General features: G+C 40.6%; 1 protein-coding gene across 27 annotated transcripts in view; it reads left to right on the forward strand.

Annotated features, from left to right (window-relative positions):
• The window catches only part of LOC115193575 (calcium-activated potassium channel subunit alpha-1), a 381,356-nt gene that overhangs the window by 298,150 nt on the left and 64,720 nt on the right, over positions 1-18,486 (forward strand). For 9 of the 27 annotated variants that reach the window (XM_029752332.1, XM_029752334.1, XM_029752331.1 and 6 more), the window contains exons 15-20: positions 7,592-7,701; positions 7,974-8,042; positions 10,232-10,243; positions 16,249-16,335; positions 16,617-16,693; positions 18,253-18,261. In XM_029752332.1, coding sequence (XP_029608192.1) covers positions 7,592-7,701; positions 7,974-8,042; positions 10,232-10,243; positions 16,249-16,335; positions 16,617-16,693; positions 18,253-18,261 — 364 coding nt within the window. The remainder of the gene's footprint in view (positions 1-7,591; positions 7,702-7,973; positions 8,043-10,231; positions 10,244-16,248; positions 16,336-16,616; positions 16,694-18,252; positions 18,262-18,486) is intronic. The other 18 variants (XM_029752358.1, XM_029752341.1, XM_029752349.1 and 15 more) reach the window with 3 other exon arrangements.

Genomic DNA, 18,486 nt, shown 5'->3' on the forward strand with positions numbered 1-18,486 from the left:
ATTTAGGGAATAGGGTGCCACATACACACACAATAATAGATGCCATCTCCACAGGGTCAAAGGACAAGGACCCCCTCGATCAGTGTTCCCCTAAAGATGCCTGACCAATTTCTTTTACCCCAGACAGTGTGTTAGTTATGGAGGAAGTGTGTTAGTTATGGACGAAGTGTGTTCGAAGGCCTTAAGAAGGGTTTATAAAGGGCTTAAGGGTTTATAAAGGGCTTAAGGGATTACAAAGGCCTTAAGAAGGGTTTATAGAGGGCTTAAGAAGGGTTAATAAAGGCCTTAAGAAGGGTTTATAAAGGGCTTAAGAAGGGTTTATAAAGGCCTTAAGAAGGGTTTATAAAGGGCTTAAGAAGGGTTTATAAAGGGCTTAAAAAACCTCTTTGCGCTAGGTGTCCCGCTAGTGGGATAGAAGCCGACAACATCCGGTGAAATTGGAGGGCGCGCAATTCAAATACATATTAATAATATTAAACATTCATGAACATACACAACAATATATCACAACAATCCAAGATGGCATAGCAGTCAGACATCCTTTGTCCTCGTCTTGTTGTGTCCCGTGTATATGTATATTTCTTATATATCTATCTTATATATCTATATATATCTTATATATATATATATCTTTTCTTCGCATATCTTTTTATATATTTTTTTCTAAAAACTCAACTTCCAAACACTGTCCTGCCTCACCAATTAAAAAAATATATATATTATTTACCTCAAATCTGAAATCCACAACAGAAGCTAGCCAGAAGTTAGCCAGAAGTTAGCCAGTTCACTAGCTAACGTTAGAATTCAGCTAACCACGGTTGGCGGTCATCAGCTATCCCTTAGCTCAAAAAGCTATCGCCAGTTTTGTACAACGCGATTCAGACCAGAGCATACCGGACCTATTTTCTCTCCATATCCATGGATTTCTACCGCAAGCTCTGGACATTTACACCTGGATCTTGCAGCTAGCTAGCTGCTATCCAAGTGACTATTGGCTAACGTCGGTCCCGGAGCTAACATAAATTATTCCGGAGCTAGCCAGCTGAAGAGTTCCATCAGCCACTCCTGGGCTACAATCACCTATCCAGACCCGTTTTACTGCCGATGCGGAGCCCCATCGGGCCTTCATGACTGGACTACCGACGTTATCTGCCCGAAGGAGTTATCCAACTGGCCCCTCCGTCGCGACGTAACCTGAACGCCCATCTGCGGCCAGCTAATCGTTAGTTGTCTTATCGGCTGCTATCTAAATAGGTTTATCGGCCAATTTTCTTGGGCCACTATAACTATAACTATTTTTGCCAATTGGATTGGTCCCCACTACCACACGGAACCACACTAATCTAACGACGGAAACGCACGAGGTGGCTAAAAACAGACCATCTTCTGCCAACTTGCAACCCATGGCCCGGCTAGCTGTCTGAATCGCCGTGACCGCAACCGACCTCACTACTCACTGGACATTTTTGATCACTTGGCTAAGCATGCCTCTCCTTAATGTCAATATGCCTTGTCCATTGCTGTTCTGGTTAGTGTTTATTGGCATATTTCACTGTAGAGCCTCTAGCCCTGCTCATTATACCTTATCCAACCTCTCAGTTCCACCACCCACACATGCGATGACATCACCTGGTTTCAATGATGTTTCTAGAGACAATATCTCTCTCATCAGCACTCAATGCCTAGGTTTACCTCCACTGTATTCACATCCTACCATACCTTTGACTGTACATTATACCTTGAAGCTATTTTATCGCCCCCAGAAACCTGCTCCTTTTACTCTCTGTTCCGGACGTCCTAGACGACCAATTCTCATAGCTTTTAGCCGAACCCTTATCCTACTCCTCCTCTGTTCCTCTGGTGATGTAGAGGTGAATCCAGGCCCTGCAGTGCCTAGCTCATCTCCTATTCCCCAGGCGTTCTCTTTTGATGACTTCTGTAACCGTAATAGCCTTGGTTTCATCCATGTTAACATTAGAAGCCTCCTCCCTAAGTTTGTTTTATTCACTGTTTTAGCACACTCTGCCTACCCGGATGTCCTAGCCGTGTCTGAATCCTGGCTTAGGAAGACCACCAAAAACTCTGAAATCTCCATCCCTAACTGCAACATTTTCAGACAAGATAGAACGGCCAAAGGGGGCGGTGTTGCAATCTACTGCAGAGATAGCCTGCAGAGTTCTGTCCTACTATCCTGGTCTGTACCCAAACAATTTGAACTTCTACTTTTAAAAATCCACCTCTCTAAAAACAAGTCTCTCACCGTTGCCACCTATTATAGACCACCCTCTGCCCCCAGCTGTGCTCTGGACACCATATGTGAACTGATTGCCCCCCATCTATCTTCAGAGCTCGTGCTGCTAGATGACCTAAACTGGGACATGCTTAACACCCCAGCCACCCTACAATCTAAGCCTGATGCCTTCAATCTCACACAAATTATCAATGAACCTACCAGGTACCACCCCAAAGCCGTAAACACGGGCACCCTCATAGATATCATCCTAACCAACTTGCCCTCTAAATACACCTCTGCTGTTTTCAACCAAGATCTCAGCGATCACTGCCTCATTGCCTGCATCCGTAATGGGTCAGCGGTCAAACGACCTCCACTCATCACTGTCAAACGCTCCCTGAAACACTTCAGCGAGCAGGCCTTTCTAATCGACCTGGCCCGGGTATCCTGGAAGGATATTGACCTCATTCCGTCAGTAGAGGATGCCTGGTTATTTTTTTTAAATACCTTCCTCACCATCTTAAATAAGCATGCCCCATTCAAGAAATGTAGAACCAGGAACAGATATAGCCCTTGGTTCTCTCCAAACCTGACTGCCCTTAACCAACACAAAAACATCCTGTGGCGTTCTGCATTAGAATCGAACAGCCCCCGTGATATGCAACTTTTCAGGGAAGTTAGAAACCAATATACACAGGCAGTTAGAAAAGCAAAGGCTAGCTTTTTCAATCAGAAATTTACTTCCTGCAACACAAACTCAAAAAAGTTCTGGGACACTGTAAAGTCCTTGGAGAATAAGAGCACCTCCTCCCAGCTGCCCACTGCACTGAGGATAGGAAACTCTGTCACCACCGATAAATCCACTATAATTGAGAATTTCAATAAGCATTTTTCTACGGCTGGCCATGCCTTCCACCTGGCTACCCCTACCCCGGTCAACAGCACTGCACCCCCCACAGCAACTTGTCCAAGCCTTCCCTATTTCTCCTTCTCCCAAATCCAGTCAGCTGATGTTCTGAAAGAGCTGCAAAATCTGGACCCCTACAAATCAGCCGGGCTAGACGATCTGGACCCTTTCTTTCTAAAATGATCTGCCGAAATTGTTGCAACCCCTATTACTAGCCCGTTCAACCTCTCTTTTGTGTCGTCTGAGATTCCCAAAGATTGGAAAGCAGCTGCGGTCATCCCCCTCTTTAAAGGGGGGGACACTCTTGACCCAAACTGATACAGACCTATATCTATCCTATCCTGCCTTTCTAAAGTCTTCGAAAGCCAAGTCAACAAACAGATTACCGACCATTTCGAATCCCACCGCACCTTCTCAGCTATGCAATCTGGTTTCAGAGCTGGTCATGGGTGCACCTCAGCCGCGCTCAAGGTCCTAAACGATATCTTAACCGCCATCGATAAGAAACAATACTGTGCAGCCGTATTCATTGACCTGGCCAAGGCTTTCCACTCTGTCAATCACCACATCCTCATCGGCAGACTCAATAGCCTTGGCTTCTCAAATGATTGCCTCGCCTGGTTCACCAACTACTTCTCTGATTGAGTTCAGTGTGTCAAATCGGAGGGCCTGTTGTCCGGGCCTCTGGCAGTCTCTATGGGGGTGGCCACAGGGTTCAATTCTTGGGCCGACTCTTTTCTCTGTATACGTCAATGATGTCGCTCTTGCTGCTGGTGAGTCTCTGATCCACCTCTACGCAGACGACACCATTCTGTATACTTCTGGCCCTTCTTTGGAAACTGTGTTAACTACCTTCCAGACGAGCTTCAATGCCACACAACTCTCCTTCTGTGGCCTCCAACTGCTCTTAAATACAAGTAAAACTAAATGCATGCTCTTCAACCGATCGCTGCCTGCACCTGCCCGCCCGTCCAGCATCACTACTCTGGACGGTTCTGACTTAGAATATGTGGACAACTACAAATACCTAGGTGTCTGGTTAGACTGTAAACTCTCCTTCCAGACTCACATCAAACATCTCCAATCCAAAGTTAAATTTAGAATTTGCTTCCTATTTCGCAACAAAGCATCTTTCACTCATGCTGCCAAACATACCCTCGTAAAACTGACCATCCTACCGATCCTCGACTTCGGCGACGTCATTTACAAAATAGCCTCCAATACCCTACTCAATAAATTGGATGCAGCCTATCACAGTGCCATCCGTTTTGTCCCTAAAGCCCCATATACTACCCACCACTGCGACCTGTACGCTCTCGTTGGCTGGCCCTCGCTCCATACTCGTCGCCAAACCCACTGGCTCCAGGTCATCTACAAGACCCTGCTAGGTAAAGTTCCTCCTTATCTCAGCTCGCTGGTCACCATAGCAGCACCCACCTGTAGCATGTGCTCCAGCAGGTATATCTCTCTGGTCACCCCCAAAGCCAATTCCTCCTTCGGACTCTCCTTCCAGTTCTCTGCTGCCAATGACTGGAACGAACTACAAAAATCTCTAAAACTGGAAACACTTATCTCCCTCACTAGCTTTAAGCACCAGCTGTCAGAGCAGCTCACAGATTACTGCACCTGTACATAGCCCATCTATAATTTAGCCCATACAACTACATCTTCCCCTACTGTATTTATTTATTATGCTCCTTTGCACCCCATTATTTCTATTTCTACTTTGCACTTTCTTCCACTGCAAATCTACCATTCCAGTGTTTTACTTGCTATATTGTATTTACTTCGCCACCATGGCCTTTTTTGCCTTTACCTCCCTTATCTCACCTCATATGCTCACTTTGTATATAGACTTATTTTTGTACTATATTATTGACTGTATGTTTGTTTTACTCCATGTGTAACTCTGTGTTGTTGTATGTGTCAAACTGCTTTGCTTTATCTTGGCCAGGTCGCAATTGTAAATGAGAACTTGTTCTCAACTTGCCTACCTGGTTAAATAAAGGTGAAATAAATAAATAAATAAAATTAAAAGCGTCACTTCTTGTTAATCCAACTGCATTGTCAGATTTCAAAAAGGCTTTACGGCGAAAGCATACCATGCGATTATCTGAGGTCAGCGCACCATATCAACATATTTTTCAACCAGCACAGGTTTCACAAAATCACAAATAGTGATTAAATAAATCACTTACCTTTGAAAATCTTCCTCTGTTTACAATCCCAAGGGTCCCAGCTACAACATGAATGGTCGTTTTGTTCGATGGAATGCTTCTTTATTTCCCAAAAAGTCTGTTTAGTTGGCACCATTGATTTCAGTAATCCACTCGTTCAACTGGCAGACAAAGGAGTCCAAAAAGCTACCGGTAAACTTCATCCAAACAAGTCAAACGATGTTTCTGTTTAATCCTCAGGTAGTCTAAAATGTAAATAAACCATAATATTTCACACGGAAAGTATTATGTTCAATAGGAAAGGAACATTCGTAAGCGCGTGCCTTCACTGATTTGGGACATGTGCTCACCTAACAAAAACTCCAAATACTTGTTCGTTTTTCAAAAAAGAAGCCTGAAACCTTGAATAAAGACTGTTGACGTCTAGTAGAAACCATAGGATTTGAATTTGGGTGACGGACATACTATAATGCAATAGGTTTCCATAATAAGTGCCTGGGAGCTGAAAAAAACAAACATTCTGGTCGGATTTACTTCTGATTTTTGCCTGCCATATCAATTCTGTTATAGTCGCAATTATTTTAACAGTTTTTGAAACGTCAGAGTGTTTTCTATCCAATGATACCAATTATATGCATATCCTGACTTCTGGACCTGAGTAACAGGCAGTTTACTTTGGGCACCTCAGTCAGGCGGAAATTCAGGATACTGCCCCCTAGCTCTAAGAAGTTTTTTAAGAAGGGTTTATAAAGGCCTTAACTTCTTGGGGCTATGTGGGACGTTAGCGTGCCACCCGTGGCGCACCCTATCAACAGCAGGTGCATTTCAAGAGCGGCAAATTTGAAACCAAATAAATGTCAAAATTCAAATTTCTCAAACATACAACTAACTTACACCCTTTGAAAGATAAACATCTCCTTAATATAACCACGTTGTCCGATTTCAAAAAGGTTTTACGGGGAAAGCATAAAGTTAGGTTATGTTAGGAGAGTACATTGACAATAGCTGTGTGTAATGTATTGTCGATTCAAAGACAGGCGTCACCAAAACCATAAAATCAGCTAAAATTATGCACTAACCTTTTACAATCTCCATCAGATGACACTCCTAGGACATTATGTTAGACAATGCATGCATTTTTAGTTCTATCAAGTTCATATTTATATCTAAAAACAGCGTTTTACTATGGCGTTGATGTTCAGGAAATCGTTTCCCTCCAATACCGGCAGTCAAGTCATGACAACAAAATAATGAATTAATATTAGAAAACATTGGTAAAATATTATATTGTCATTCAAAGAATTATAGATTTACATCTCTTGAACGCAATTGACTTGCCAGATTTAAAATTAACCTTACTGGGAAATCACACTTTGCAATAATCTGAGCACTGCGCCCAGAAAAATACGCATTGCGATACAGACTAACCGCCATGTTGGAGAGATCTAAAATCGAAAATACTATGTAAATAATCCATTACCTTTGATTCTCTTCATCAGATGTCACTTCCAAAGAATCCCAGGTCCATAACGAATCTAGTTTTGTTCAAAAAAGCTCATCATTTATGTCCAAAAAGCTCCGTGTTGTTAGCACATGATCTAAGCCAGCCGGACTTCACTTCACTTCACGAACGGAAAAAATATATTTACGTTCGTTCAAACATGTCAAACGTTGTATCGCATAAATCATTAGGGCCTTTTTTAACCAGAACATGAATAAAATTCAAGGCGGACCATTGGGTTCTCTTTTAAAACGTTTCGGAATGAGAGTACCCAACATGAACTCGCGCGCCAGGTGTCTAATGGGCCATCACCGTTCCAAGGCTCTTCTTCGGTCAGATCTCAGAGTAGAAGACTCAAAACACTTTGTAAAGGCTGGGGACATCTTGTGGAAGCAATAGGAAGTGCCAAAACATTCCTCAGCCCCTTTGTTTTTCAATGGTATAGGCTTAAAGTCAATTCAACACATCAGGTATCCACTTCCTGTCAGAATCTGTCTCAGGGTTTTGCCTGCCAAATTAGTTCTGTTATACTCACAGACACCATTCAAACAGTTTTAGAAACTTTAGGGTGTTTTCTATCCATATATAATAAGTATATGCATATTGTAGTTACTGGGTAGGATTAGTAACCAGATTAAATCGGGTACATTTTTTTAACCCTAACAGGTTAAGAAGGGTTTATAAAGGGCTTAAGGTACTATGCACATTTTTCATCTGTATATGTATTTATGTATGTATTTATACATATGTATTTTCTACTTGCTGTTTCTCAGATTGAAGAGGACACATGGCAGAAGTACTATTTAGAAGGGGTAGCTAATGAGATGTACACAGAGTATCTGTCCAGTGCCTTTGTGGGGCTCTCCTTCCCAGCAGTCTGCGAGTAAGTATGAGACAGTACGGTCCTCTGCCCGGTACAGTACGGGTAACTCTCTCTGCTACATGTTGCTGTTCTCTTTTACTGCTGCTGCTCTGTCCCTTGTACTGCTACAACTACTGAACATTAGATGGTACCAACATTAATAGTACATGAATATATTAAATCAATAGAAAAATATACATTTTAATTTGATAGTATTGGTAATGTTAAAATAGTAGTTACATAATGTATAGCCTAAAGGAGACATAGCATTCCCTTACAATCCTCTGTGTCAGGCTGTGCTACGTGAAGCTGAAGCTGTTGCTTATCGCCATCGAGAACAAGTCGGAGCTGGGAGAGAGCAGGTTTGTGTCTCTGTGTTTCTCTCTGTTTCTCTCTGTGTTGTACAGGACTACTGGACCTCTGTCTATAATATCCCTGAACTTTTTCAAAATCTAGGATGTTGTTCAAGATTTATCTGTAAATAGTTGTCTCTGTGTTGAACCATGATAACCATTAATGCCATTTATATTACTATGAACTTGCTAACTATAAACATAAAGTAGTCACTAACCAGCACAGCCTGAAAAAATCCCACCCACCCCAACACCATCAGCACTGTGACCTTTTATTTTACACTGACAACATTCAACTGCAAGTAATGCATTTATAGTAGAGTTGAGTTGTGGAGTTTTTAGTACATAATGAAATCACGATAATTAGTCCAGACAAAGTAATGTCTAACCACCTTGTAATTATGTCATATTTTAAACATGTATTTTTAAACTTTTGCTCAGTGTTTTTGTTGCGTGCTTGCACCTAGACATGGTATGCTTTTCTTTTGCTCATGCCAGGATTTTCTCCACTACGTAGTCATAGTGCCACCGTTCTCAGTGCCATCTAAACTGCATATCTCTCTGATAGTGCCACCATTCTCAGTGCCATCTAAACTGCATATCTCTCTGATAGTGCCACCATTCTCAGTGCCGTCTAATCTGCATATCTCTCTGATAGTAAAACCATTCTCAGTGCCATCTAAACTGCATATCTCTCTGATAGTGCCACCATTCTCAGTGCCATCTAAACTGCATATCTCTCTGATAGTAAAACCATTCTCAGTGCCATCTAAACTGCATATCTCTCTGATAGTAAAACCATTCTCAGTGCCATCTAAACTGCATATCTCTCTGATAGTGCCACCATTCTCAGTGCCATCTAAACTGCATATCTCTCTGAGAGTAAAACCATTCTCAGTGCCATCTAAACTGCATATCTCTCTGATAGTAAAACCATTCTCAGTGCCACCTAAACTGCATATCTCTCTGATAGTAAAACCATTCTCAGTGCCATCTAAACTGCATATCTCTCTGATAGTAAAACCGTTCTCAGTACCATCTAAACTGCATATCTCTCTGATAGTAAAACCATTCTCAGTGCCGTCTAATCTGCATATCTCTCTGATAGAAAAACCATTCTCAGTGCCATCTAAACTGCATATCTCTGATAGTAAAACCATTCTCAGTGCCATCTAAACTGCATATCTCTCTGATAGTAAAACCATTCTCAGTGCCATCTAAACTGCATATCTCTCTGATAGTAAAACCATTCTCAGTGCCATCTAAACTGCATATCTCTCTGATAGTAAAAACGAAATGAATTCATAGATGCAGTCTGTGTAATAAAATCAGCTCTTGAGATTAAATCTAAGTACCTCCAAGTTTACTAAAGTGATCTGAAGGTCTTCAACTTTTTCTCGGAGTGCTACAGCAAGTACTTTCCTTTTCCCATCATAAGGTAGACAGACAGAAAATTGAGACATACACTGAGTGTACAAAACATTAGGAACACCTGTTCTTTCAATGACGTTGTCTGACCAGGTGAGTCCAGGTAAAAGCGATGATCTCTTATTGATGTCACTTGTTAAATCCACTTCAGTCAGTGTCGATGAAGGGGAGGAGACAGGTTAAAGAAGGATTTTTAAGCCTTGAGACGTGGGTTGTGTATGTGTGCCATTCAGAGGGTGAATGGGCAAGACAAAAGTGCCTTCGAACGGGGTATGGAAGTAGGTGCCATGCACACTGGTTTGAGTGTCTCAAGAACTGCAACGCTGCTGGGTTTTTCACACTTAACAGTTTCCCGTGTTTATGAAGAATGGTCCATCACCCAAAGGACATCCATCCAAGCTGACACAACTGTGGGAAGCATTGGAGTCAGTATGAGCCAGCATCCCTGTGGAATGTTTTTCACACCTTGTAGAGTCCATGCTCTGACGAATTGAGACTTGTTTTTTTTTTTTTTTTTTTTATGATTATACAAATAACACAGACAGAACAGGCAGAGGGCAAAACATACACAAATCCCCTACCAAGTCTAACCCACCCCAACCCCCCAATGCTCCAACAGAGTCCCACACTGAATTGAGGCTGTCCTGAGGGCAATACTATGAAGGTGTTCCTAATGTTTTGTCCACTCAGACTCATAATATAATTTTTCATCTCTCCTTTTATGTTAATAACAACTGTTTGATTTGGGGTTGTTTTCTTGTTGTTTGCAGAAGCAGAAAGCGGTATGCCCTCTTCCTTATCTTTCCCTCCAAACTTCCGCCCCACTCCACCACTTTAGAGCTGCTGACTCTGGGTTTAGGTTCCTAAGGATACTTTCCCAAACCCTATCTGAAAATGGGCCAATTTCTCACTCTATTTTTGATTGTCTTCCTTGTGCCTAATGCACTAACTTCTTTGCAGGCAGAGAGAGGATAGTTGAATTTGACTTGTTTGTTTACTTGTTGATTTGTCTGTGATGTTGTCGACGTGCCCAGGCTATCACCCTCTCCTCCATTCCTACCTCCTGTTTTAAGTTTCTTTCTGTCTCTCGCGTTGTCAGTCGTTCTGCTTAATTTCTCACTCACTTCAGTTCTTTTTCAGTGTTTTCAGTTAGTCGTAACTGTGTTAATGATACTAATTATTATTTTCTTCACGGTGTTTCTTTGTTTTAGTGTTATGTTCATCATCAAAACACTACTTCACATTTGTATAGTTTTTGATAGTTTCATCTCACATATCAGTCAAGAGACACATTGCTGATATCTGAACCCCAGAAGGGTTTATTGATGGATAAGATTATTGTTGATTTGTTGCACATTTTGGTAATATTATGGAATCGATGGATTGATTATATCTCATTGCAGCAAACAGAGTTTGACACAAACTCATGTTTTATTGATGATACCAACAGCATTTTGTTATGTCATGTCATATCTTAGTCAAGGCATGGGACTGTTAACTTTGGATAACTTAACATTTATCCAATGGAATTGCTCAATTTTAGTCCACGTTTTCCATGGGTGCTGCTTCATACTTGTATTTCATCCCTTTCTTACTGTTGTGGGGTGTGTGTCCGTGTGTGAATAATGTGTCCTGTGTGTGTGAGAGTATATGTGTGTATGTATACGTTGGTGTGTGTGTGTGTGTGTGTGTGCGTACGCTTGTGTAGTGTGTGTCTCATTCACCTTGTTCCCCCATACCTGTGCGTCTCCGAGTAGATGTTATCAAGTGAGGTCACTTCCTGTCAGTTTGGTGTTTACGAAACAATCCAACTGCACAGAAGTTACTGCAACAGTCTGCATCTACGTACCTGTCTCTTTATCTGTACTGCGGTGGCTATGCCTGATGTGTTTTACAAGTGTCCTACTCACGCTGTTTGCTAACGGCATGCTATAACACTCCATCACATGGGATGTGTGATGCTTACCTTGTTGCTCACAATATGAGGTTTTGATACAGTTTGGGCCTCTATGCATAATTGGGAGAAAATTACATTTTGTTATGTTTCTTTGTTATTAGATCTGAAATTGGTAAATTATGTGAAATCTCTGATTTGGGCAGCAATGTGTTTTTTTGTAGTGGCTTTATTATTTTTTTTCTCTAAACAGCATGTCAAACGGGAAGCCTGTTTTCTACTCTGGGGGCCATTCAATCTGATATAAAGCTCAATAGTGCAACTTTAAACTTAAGTTTAGCAAAATATCTTGTTGCTTTGCTGTCGCTATTGATTACAGCTTTATAATTGATCCAATCACCCCCTTATTGTTTAACTATGTTGTTCGTAGAGCCCAGAGGAAAGATTAGTCTGTAGTTTTCAGCTGCTCTCAGCTATTTTCTGAGCCTGCATGCACTTTTTACACATCTTCTTTATGTAGACAAGTGTTCTCAAATGTGTCAGTTTAGTACAACAAACTAAAAACGTACGTTTTATTTAACCTTTATTTAACTAGGCAAGTCAGTTAAGAACAAATTCTTATTTACAATGACAGCCTAGAAACTGCCTTGTTCAGGGCCAGAACGACAGATTTTTACCTTGTCAGCTTGGGGATTCGATCTAGCAACCTTTCAGTTACTGGCACAACGCTACCTGCCGCCCCAAATGCAGTAAATGATCAGTGATCATAAAGTAAATGATCAACTCTTGATCAACTAAAGAGTTGGTCAAGGTAAATAAAGTAGTAGTAAATTAAAGGGTGAATAAAGTACAACCAGGTATTAGTAAGTCAGAGTTGAGCATAAACGTTCAGTAAAGTACAGTAAAGTATTAGTAAACACAGGATTGGGGAATTAAATCCTCGGTAAAGTATACTAAAGCCTTAGGAAAGTATAATAAAGCCTTAAAGGGATTGAAAGTAAAGGGATTGAAAGTAAAGCCAAAGTAAACAGAAAGTAAAGTATTGGTAAAGTAAAGTATTCATAAAAGTAAACAATTTGTAAAGTATTAGTTAATTTAGTAAAGTGTTAGTATTTTCCCTTTCGTCTGGGCTCGGAGACCAGGGGGGTTGTCCCCTGACTGTCGGTCTGTGTGCTCCGTTTGTCAGTCTCTCAGTCTGCACTCCCATCATTGATGATTCCTACCCACAGGCAACCATTAATGAGCTGGGCGTGTGCGTGTGTGTCGTCCACTCTCGTCTCAGTCTAATTCAGGGGGAATGATACAGCCAGTCCGTAAAGGCACCCTACACACCTAAGCACCATTCAAATCTTCAATATCTTCTTTACTGTAGACGTATGTTTGAGGATACAGTAAGGATCTATGGGGTTAGAGGGTTAGAGAGAATTTTGATTATGAATATCACTTATCCATTAGATAACATTAGATGGGCATTTTCCCTCAGCTACTTGGTTATTAAATACTTCTCTCTAATTAATCAAAATGGACATGGATAATGTTAAAATAAATTGCATATCACATTTCTTAGCTGAAATACACTAAAGCAGCACTGTAGCAATATTATTTTACTATAACAATACTAGTTTACTATAGCAATACTAGGTTACTATAGCACTACTAGGTTACTATAGCACTACTAGGTTACTATAGCAATACTAGGTTACTATAGCAATACTAGGTTAATGTAACAGTACTAGTTTACTATAGCAGTACTAGTTTACTATAGCAATACTAGTTTAATATAGCAATACTAGTTTAATATAGTAATACTAGTTTACTATAGCAGTACTAGGTTACTATAACAAAACTAGTTTACTATAACACTACTAGTGTACTATAGTAATACTATTCTAGTTTACTATAGCAATACTAGTTTAATATAGCAGTACTGGGTTACCGTAGCAAATCTAGTTTACTATAGCAATACTCGTTTTTATAAAAAAACTAGTTTACTATAACACTACTAGTTTACTATAGTAATACTATACTCGTTTACTATAGCAATACTAGTTTAATATAGCACCACTAGTTTACTATAACACTTTTAGTTTTCTATAGCAATACTATACTAGTTTACTATAGCAATACTAGGTTACTATAGCAATATTAGTTTACTATAGCAGTACTAGTTTACTATAGCAATACTAGTTTACTATAACACTACTAGGTTACTATAGCAATACTAGTTTACTATAACACTTCTAATTTACTATAGCAATATAGTTTAATATAGCAGTACTAGGTTAACATAGCAATACTAGTTTAATATGGCAATACTAGGTTACTATAGCAATACTATACCAGTTTACTATAGCAATACTAGTTTACTATAGCAGTACTAGGTTACTATATCAATACTAGGTTATTATAGCAATATGATAATACACTATATAACAACACTTATGCCTTTAGCAGATATTTCCTATTCCTCTGTAGTGTTAGTCCGAGAGGCTGTTCATTCCCTAGCATTCCACTGTCCATTACTAACGGTATCTAACTGTAGTGTAACATTCCACTGTCCAGTAATAACCCAGGTAACAGTATCTAACTGTAGTGTAACATTCCACTGTCCAGTAATAACTCAGGTAACAGTATCTAACTGTAGTGTAACATTCCACTGTCCAGTAATAACCCAGGTAACAGTATCTAACTGTAGTGTAACATTCCACTGTCCAGTAATAACCCAGGTAACAGTATCTAACTGTAGTGTAACATTCCACTGTCCAGTAATAACACAGGTAACAGTATCTAACTGTAGAGTAACATTCCACTATCCAGTAATAACCCAGGTAACAGTATCGAACTGTAGTGTAACATTCCACTGTCCAGTAATAACCCAGGTAACAGTATTTAACTGTAGTGTAACATTCCACTGTCCAGTAATAACCTAGGTAACAGTATCTAACTATAGTGTAACATTCCACTGTCCAGTAATAACCCAGGTAACAGTATCTAACTATAGTGTAACATTCCACTGTCCAGTAATAACCCAGGTAACAGTATCTAACTGTAGTGTAACATTCCACTGTCCAGTAATAACCCAGGTAACAGTATTTAACTGTAGTGTAACATTCCACTGTCCAGTAATAACCCAGGTAACAGTATCTAACTGTAGTGTAACATTCCACTGTCCAGTAATAACCCAGGTAACAGTATCTAACTGTAGTGTAACATTCCACTGTCCAGTAATAACCCAGGTAACAGTATCTAACTGTAGTGTAACATTCCACTGTCCAGTAATAACCCAGGTAACAGTATCTAACTGTAGTGTAACATTCCACTGTCCAGTAATAACCCAGGTAACAGTATCTAACTGTAGTGTAACATTCCACTATCCAGTAATAACCCAGGTAACAGTATTTAACTGTAGTGTAACATTCCACTGTCCAGTAATAACCCAGGTAACAGTATCTAACTGTAGTGTAACATTCCGCTGTCCAGTAATAACCCAGGTAACAGTATCTAACTGTAGTGTAACATTCTGCTGTCCAGTAATAACCCAGGTAACAGTATCTAACTGTAGTGTAACATTCCACTGTCCAGTAATAACCCAGGTAACAGTATCTAACTGTAGTGTAACATTCCACTGTCCAGTAATAACCCAGGTAACAGTATCTAACTGTAGTGTAACATTCCACTGTCCAGTAATAACCCAGGTAACAGTATCTAACTGTAGTGTAACATTCCACTGTCCAGTAATAACCCAGGTAACAGTATCTAACTATAGTGTAACATTCCACTGTCCAGTAATAACCCAGGTAACAGTATCTAACTGTAGTGTAACATTCCACTGTACAGTAATAACCCAGGTAACAGTATTTAACTGTAGTGTAACATTCCACTGTCCAGTAATAACCCAGGTAACAGTATCTAACTGTAGTGTAACATTCCACTGTCCAGTAATAACCCAGGTAACAGTATCTAACTGTAGTGTAACATTCCACTGTCCAGTAATAACCCAGGTAACAGTATCTAACTATAGTGTAACATTCCACTGTCCAGTAATAACCCAGGTAACAGTATCTAACTGTAGTTTAATATTCCACTGTCCAGTAATAACCCAGGTAACAGTATCTAACTGTAGTGTAACATTCCACTGTCCAGTAATAACCCAGGTAACAGTATCTAACTGTAGTGTAACATTCCACTGTCCAGTAATAACCCAGGTAACAGTATTTAACTGTAGTGTAACATTCCACTGTCCAGTAATAACCCAGGTAACAGTATCTAACTGTAGAGTAACATTCCACTATCCAGTAATAACCCAGGTAACAGTATCTAACTGTAGTGTAACATTCCACTATCCAGTAATAACCCAGGTAACAGTATCTAACTGACTGCTGAGGCTGAAACCACTCCATAACAACAACAATTTGAATTATTTCTGACTCCCCCTTCACTCCTCCTACCACTGCCCATACATCCACTCCAGAACCATGGTGAAAAAGAAAAATAATTCAAATTGACCAACCAACTCATGCTGTTGTGCATTCTGTCAATCTGTATGATTAGCCTCAGAGAAGGTGGCTAAACATGGAAACAAGGTGTTTTTCCACCACACAATACCACTTTAATAACCACCTCCATACAGTGGCCTGCTAGCCTAGACTGTAGAGCAGTTACAAAACTTCCATTATAACTACTCTCCAAACTAAACAACTGGAGACTGCAGAAGCTGTGATTTCATTGACCAATCCGATCAGGCCTCTCTAGCTCGCTGGTCATTGTACTGCAGCTCCAGCCAGAGGGTTGATGATGTATGTGTACCATTCCTCTTGATTAGCGCGTGAGTGTGACTCTAATGACCATAACAGCTTCTAAAGAGTGTGATGTCATCTATCTCCCATTACCCAGCATCCTCATCAACCCGGGGAACCACGTAAAGATGCAGGAAGGAACTCTGGGGTTCTTCATCGCCAGCGACGCCAAAGAAGTAAAGAGGTAATGGCTATCATCCCACCATCACGGACAAATACAGAAAAACGCCACAGGAAAAGTCTGTTTAAAGCCCTGCAGGGGTTTTCTGTCTTCATTCTCTTGGTGGCTAAAAGGCCACTAAAACTTCTCAAAATATCTTGTTAAAAATAAAGGTTTCATTGGTAAAAGTAAAAGCCAGCTGGTAAAAACCAACTCACAGCTCAACCTGGTGAAATGGGTCAAACTCACAAGGTGAGCTGCAAACTGAGATGATAAATGTCTATGCTGCTGTTTTCTCCCCTCAGAGCATTTTTCTACTGCAAAGCTTGTCACGATGACATCACAGACCCCAAACGGATCAAAAAGTGTGGCTGCAAACGACGTGAGTACACCCACGCCCTGCCCACAACACAATCACTCACCCCTCTTATGACCCGCCTCTCCTCCCAACCCCTCCCCCACCTCCCACTGTCGCTGAATTAGGATTAGGATGTGCTATAATTTGAATGATGTCATATCCCTCACTGTTTCTCATAGGAATATCCTTTTACTGTGATAACTCTATTTTTTGCTATTATACACTTTGAAATGGAAATTGCCCCAGTGATGACCTTGAGTCCCATTGTGGTATAATCCAAAATCAATGCATGATGATATTATTTATTAAATCCAAAAGAAGTACAGGCAACATTCTGCACATTTAGTTTGATTTATTAATTTCATGACTAAAATATGTAACCTGATCATGTTATGTATCATAATGATGAAACTAGTTAGAAGTGTGGACTGAAGTCTGGAGGAAGAAAGGGACCAAGATAGAGAGTTGTCAGTGTGCTAATGATGGAGTGAGTTTGAGTGACAGGAGTAGCTGAGCAGATGAGGGAGGCTGTCAGGTCACCATAGTGACTCTGTGATATGGGCAGAGGTATTGACCTCAGTCAGGTGGAAGAATAAATTAACCAATGGCTTTCCTCTGCTCAGGGTTCATGGGGTCAGACAACCACATACCCTATTGGTCAAACCATACAGAATCAGAACACCGTAATGGTCCAGGCATACTACCATAAACCTCTGCCAGCGGGGGATGATTTGGAATAAGACCCTTTTCTCAACTTGTACTATTGATCAGACTGGGAATTACAGAATGTTTACCAGGGTTGGGCTCAATTGCTTTTCAATTCAGGAAGTAAACTCATTGAGGAAAATAATATACAGTTAGTTGTATTTTCAGTCTACTTCCTGAATAGGCTGAATTGAAAGCATTAAGGGCCTTACTACTACCTGACCTACATGGGCCCTTGTCCCAACATGTTAAATAGTTACACCTCCTGCAGTCTCCATACATCTAGAAGGGTCAGCGACAATTACAGTAAGCAGCCTACGCCCAAACAAACACACAATCTCCACTGTCCTTTCCCTTTGTCTGTGTCATCTCACTTATTCAGACTAAAGACCTGCTAGTTTGTCAGGTAGAGAGAACCAGAGACCTGTATTGTCTCATAAGGCCAAACTGAGGCAAGCTGAGCTGTACTGGGCTGGCCTGGTTACACATCCACCACAGTTTCTGCAACCATGCTGGAATGGACAATGTGAAAATATATATCTGAGCCAGCACTGTACGGTTTGGGTTGGCCCTATAGTGTGAATCAGGCATTGGTCCAATATATTTACTGTACCTGAAACGAGACAGTTCTATTCTAGATTATTTTAGTTTCTGTGTGTCTGTCTGATTTAATGTTGTATTACCAACAGGAGGGCCACATTTAGAGAGATGACAGTTCCATTACTAGAATGAATGTTTGTCTTCTTTTAGTTCTGTTTTGTTTCTGTTGTTGTTTGTTTTGTCCAAGTTTTTATGACCATTGACATGTTGTTGATGTTATTTCCTTCCCCTGCTGCCGGTGGGAAACACCACTACTTTATTTAACCACTCTATGGTAGTGATTTACTGTGAGTAAAAAAACACGGTTCCCTCCTAACCAGAGTGCAGTGCGAGTGTCTCTTCTCTTTCTCTGCCAGCTGTATTCTATGTTGCATGTTACCGGCGTCACGTTTGCATCCTTCTACCCGCCTCTCATCTTTACACTGTCCTGCCTCAGACCAGACGTGAATTTAGCAGAACCCAAACTCACACCTACATCTGATTGTCTAGTCTGTCTCCTCATAGGCTCATAG

This window comes from Salmo trutta, chromosome 5, assembly GCF_901001165.1.
Source record: "Salmo trutta chromosome 5, fSalTru1.1, whole genome shotgun sequence".
NCBI classification, from domain to species: domain Eukaryota; kingdom Metazoa; phylum Chordata; class Actinopteri; order Salmoniformes; family Salmonidae; genus Salmo; species Salmo trutta.